Source organism: Pygoscelis adeliae, unplaced genomic scaffold, assembly GCF_000699105.1.
Source record: "Pygoscelis adeliae isolate BGI_AS28 unplaced genomic scaffold, ASM69910v1 Scaffold384, whole genome shotgun sequence".
Classification (NCBI taxonomy): domain Eukaryota; kingdom Metazoa; phylum Chordata; class Aves; order Sphenisciformes; family Spheniscidae; genus Pygoscelis; species Pygoscelis adeliae.
Genome location: NW_008824548.1, coordinates 112,533 through 116,088, shown reverse-complemented (window position 1 = coordinate 116,088; position 3,556 = coordinate 112,533). Strand labels below are relative to the sequence as shown.

General features: G+C 49.6%; 1 protein-coding gene across 1 annotated transcript in view; it reads left to right on the top strand.

The window, feature by feature from the left end:
• Positions 1-610: 610 nt before the first annotated feature.
• NECAP1 (NECAP endocytosis associated 1) overlaps positions 611-3,556 on the top strand; it is a 6,556-nt gene continuing 3,610 nt past the window's right edge. Inside the window, exons 1-6 of the mRNA XM_009321880.1 lie at positions 611-639; positions 1,096-1,196; positions 1,342-1,446; positions 1,856-1,937; positions 2,343-2,451; positions 2,538-2,724. Of these exons, the coding sequence (XP_009320155.1) occupies positions 611-639; positions 1,096-1,196; positions 1,342-1,446; positions 1,856-1,937; positions 2,343-2,451; positions 2,538-2,724 (613 nt within the window). The remainder of the gene's footprint in view (positions 640-1,095; positions 1,197-1,341; positions 1,447-1,855; positions 1,938-2,342; positions 2,452-2,537; positions 2,725-3,556) is intronic.

Below are 3,556 nucleotides of genomic sequence, written 5' to 3'. Positions count from 1 at the left end.
CCGGGCGGGGCCTGGGGAGGCCGTGGCCTGCGGCCGCGGGCAGGTCAGGCCTGTTCTCTGAGGCCTGAGCCCCCACCGGCTGCAGCTCTGGGGGACCTACCGGCTTGAGTGGCCTCTTCCAGGTGATCTGTGCCTAAAAGCGGGAGCGTTCGCTCCGTGCTGTAGAGGAGTGGGGGCTGCGCTGTTAATCGTGTGCGGGAGGTGAGGGCACCTGAGCAGCTTGCTCTTCCAGGCAGAGCTGACCTGTGGTTCCCTGGGCAGAGTCTGACGTGGTATAACGGCATGTTGAATTTGGCCTGTTGGCTCTCGCGGTAGCCGGGAGGAAGCCAGAAGGAGTTCAGCGTTATTCTTAAGAAGAGGTTGCAGGACCAGGAGTTAGAAATGCCTTCTCTCTCTTTAGCCGAAATCAGTGGAGCGTGACTTTGTAAGCTGTGCCCACAGACTTTCAGGAGAAATGGGTTTGTGCGCTGAGGCACTGATGGGTGTCGGTGGTACTCGCTGAACTTGGCAAACTGTTGCCGCTGTGGGTGCTGCGCTTGGGGTTTTTCTTCTCTTTTTCTTTTTTCCCTTCACAACAGTCTGTAGCAAAGAGTTTGATGGGCTAGTCAAGATGGCTGTGTGTATGATGTTTTACCTAGTGTAAGCTAGCTGGCTCTAAGTTCAGAGGTACGTGACATTATTTTACATCACCAGTGTAGAATAATGGAGTGGCTTTTCAGCATGCTTTAATTAATTTTTGGGGTCTTCCTGATGCTCACAATTCACTTATTAGTTGCTTTTGGGTTTACTGTTTCAGGTGAGTTTCTAGATTTCAGTCTCCCCTCTTCTGCAAGCTTATAAAGGTAAAGACAGAGTTGATGTTTTCCGGACTGTACCTATTTCCCTTTACCCAGAGGAAAGAGAGGCCGGTCAGAGCCATGTGTGTTGATTGGCAGCAATGGAGAGGAGCTGAGATGTCATATATTGTTTGGGGAGAGAAGTGGGATAAGGCAGCTGCAGGTGTTGAAGGTTTGGGAGCAGAGACTTTTGCTGAGATGGTTGGGCAGAAGTGGAGGGGTTGATGTATCGTCAGTGAGCAGTTGCTTTTCTTTTCAGGGCATCTGACTGGAAACTGGACCATCCGGACTGGACAGGGCGGCTTCGTGTCACCTCCAAAGGCAAAACTGCATACATAAAACTGGAGGATAAGGTTTCAGGTAAGGGAAAGGCTGTGGCAGGCTGCGACAATGATTGCTGCTTATGAGCCTGTGCTTCTAAGCCTGCTCAGAGCTCTGCATGGCAGCCCTGGCCACGCTTTAAGCAAGAGGTTGCTCTCCTTAACACCTGATTCTTTGTCTGCAGGAGAACTCTTTGCCCAGGCTCCTATAGATCAATACCCTGGCATTGCAGTAGAGACTGTGACGGATTCCAGCCGTTATTTTGTGATTCGAATTCAGGATGGGACTGGTAAGTTGAGGGGTCATGTATGTGCCAAGTGCTAGGGGTGGAGGAGACTTAGCCTGATGGAGCTGGGTGTATGCCAGGTAGATTGAAATGGTGTTGGGAGTGCTGAAAAGGCTGGGTAGTGTGCCTGGAGAGGTAGGAAGGCAAGGTTAACAGAGGAGGGTTCTCTACATGGCACACAGTCCAGGGGCTGGGAATGAACGTTCAGTTTCTGAGAGTGCCGCATGGGAACAAGGGTGCATCCTGAAAGCTAGGAACGATGAACTGCTGTGAGCTGCTGGTGTCCAGCTGCAGGTGTGTCAGAGGAAGGTAGTACAGAGTGGTTTAGGAGAAGCAGAAGGATTTTGGAGTGAATGAACACAAGGGCCCATTTGCAGGGCACCTCCAATGACTCCTCCTGTCTCCTTGCTAGGACGAAGTGCTTTTATAGGCATTGGCTTCACGGATCGTGGTGATGCCTTTGACTTCAACGTCTCTTTGCAGGATCACTTCAAGTGAGTTGTGCTTTTCTGGAATGCTGTTTTTCCTCTGGCCTGTAGAACATGGCGGGTGGTGGTGCATGTTCATTTAGTGTAGGCTTCCTTGGGATGGGCATGAAGCCCTGCTCTGGCTCCATCGAGGTCACTTGAGTGTGTTGCCAACTGTCATGCAAGCTGAGAGTCCTGCAGGTTCAGATCTGTAAGTCTTAAGCTTGGGGCCTGTGATGCTACAGGTGCAGTGTTAGTCTCTTGGGTTTGTGGTGGTCCCAGCTTTTTGCTGTAGTACACTGGGAGTAGGGAGGTAGCTGGTTTGTCAAAGCAAGGTAGTTCTTTGGCAGGGTGGGGAAAGGAACCATGCATTTTTCTGAAACCCTGTTTCCCTTTGCCACAGGCTCTTATGTCTTCCTCTCTTCTTTTTAGGTGGGTGAAGCAGGAGACTGAGATCTCCAAGGAGTCCCAGGAAGCTGACACACGTCCCAAATTAGACTTAGGGTTTAAGGAAGGGCAGACCATCAAACTGAACATTGGGGTAAGCAGCCCAGTTTACCCTGCTTCTTTCTCTGGATATGCCAATGGAGACTGCCTAAAAGCAGTCTGTCCTTTCTTCTTGTACAGAACATGACGACAAAGAAAGGAGGAGCAGCCAAGCCTCGTGTGTCTGGATCAGGGGGCCTAAGCCTGCTGCCACCCCCACCAGGAGGCAAAATTGCAGTCCCTCCTATACCTCCCCCTTCTTCCACGGCCATTGCCAACCATGTCACACCACCACCCGTGCTGAAATCTACTAATGTGAGCAGTGCAGGTAAACATTAGCATAGAGCAAACAGTCTGTCAGACACTAGTAGGTGCATAGAGAGGACTGAGGCCTGCTTCGGGGAACCAGTGTTCAATCTAGTGCCTACAGTGCCCTGTGAGACATGATGTGTCCTGAGGGCTTTGCTCTCTTTGACCTGAGGATCTCTATGCTTGTTTAATAATACCTGCTTGTTCTCCTTGCAAGGAGGACAGCGTTGTAGCTCCTGTCCTTGCAAGAGGAGAAACCAAGCGGATTGGTCGAAACGATTGTGGGGAGGGGGGTATGAAACTTAAATAGTTGGATTTTTCTGAACTTGTATGTGCTTTGGGAGCACTGGCAGAGCTGTGTAGGGTGTCCAGAAAAGTACTGCACAGTCACTTGCTTTCTGCAGAAAAATGTAGATAGACTTGTGATTGTTGTTGAAAGATGCAGAAAAAGCACCTCTTGAGTGGCTTTGAATAGGGAGAGAGGAAGCTTTAGTACAAGCAGCAGAAAGAGGTGCAAAGTATAGTGGGATTGTGGGTGTAGTGGGTTACTTTAAAAATATGTATATAATTTTATATAATATTTATGTATAAAATCATAAAATATATAAATATATATGTTGAACTTCATACATACACATATATATATATGTGCACCTGCGGTGGGGCAATCACCAGTATCAGTACAGACTGGGGGATGAATGGATTGAGAGCAGCCCTGCAGACAGGGACTTAGGGATACTGATGGATGAAAAATTGGACATGAGCCAGCAACGTGTGCTCGCAGCCCAGAAGGCCAATCGTATCCTGGGCTGCATCAAAAGCAGCGGGGGCAGAAGGGAAAGGGGGGGGGT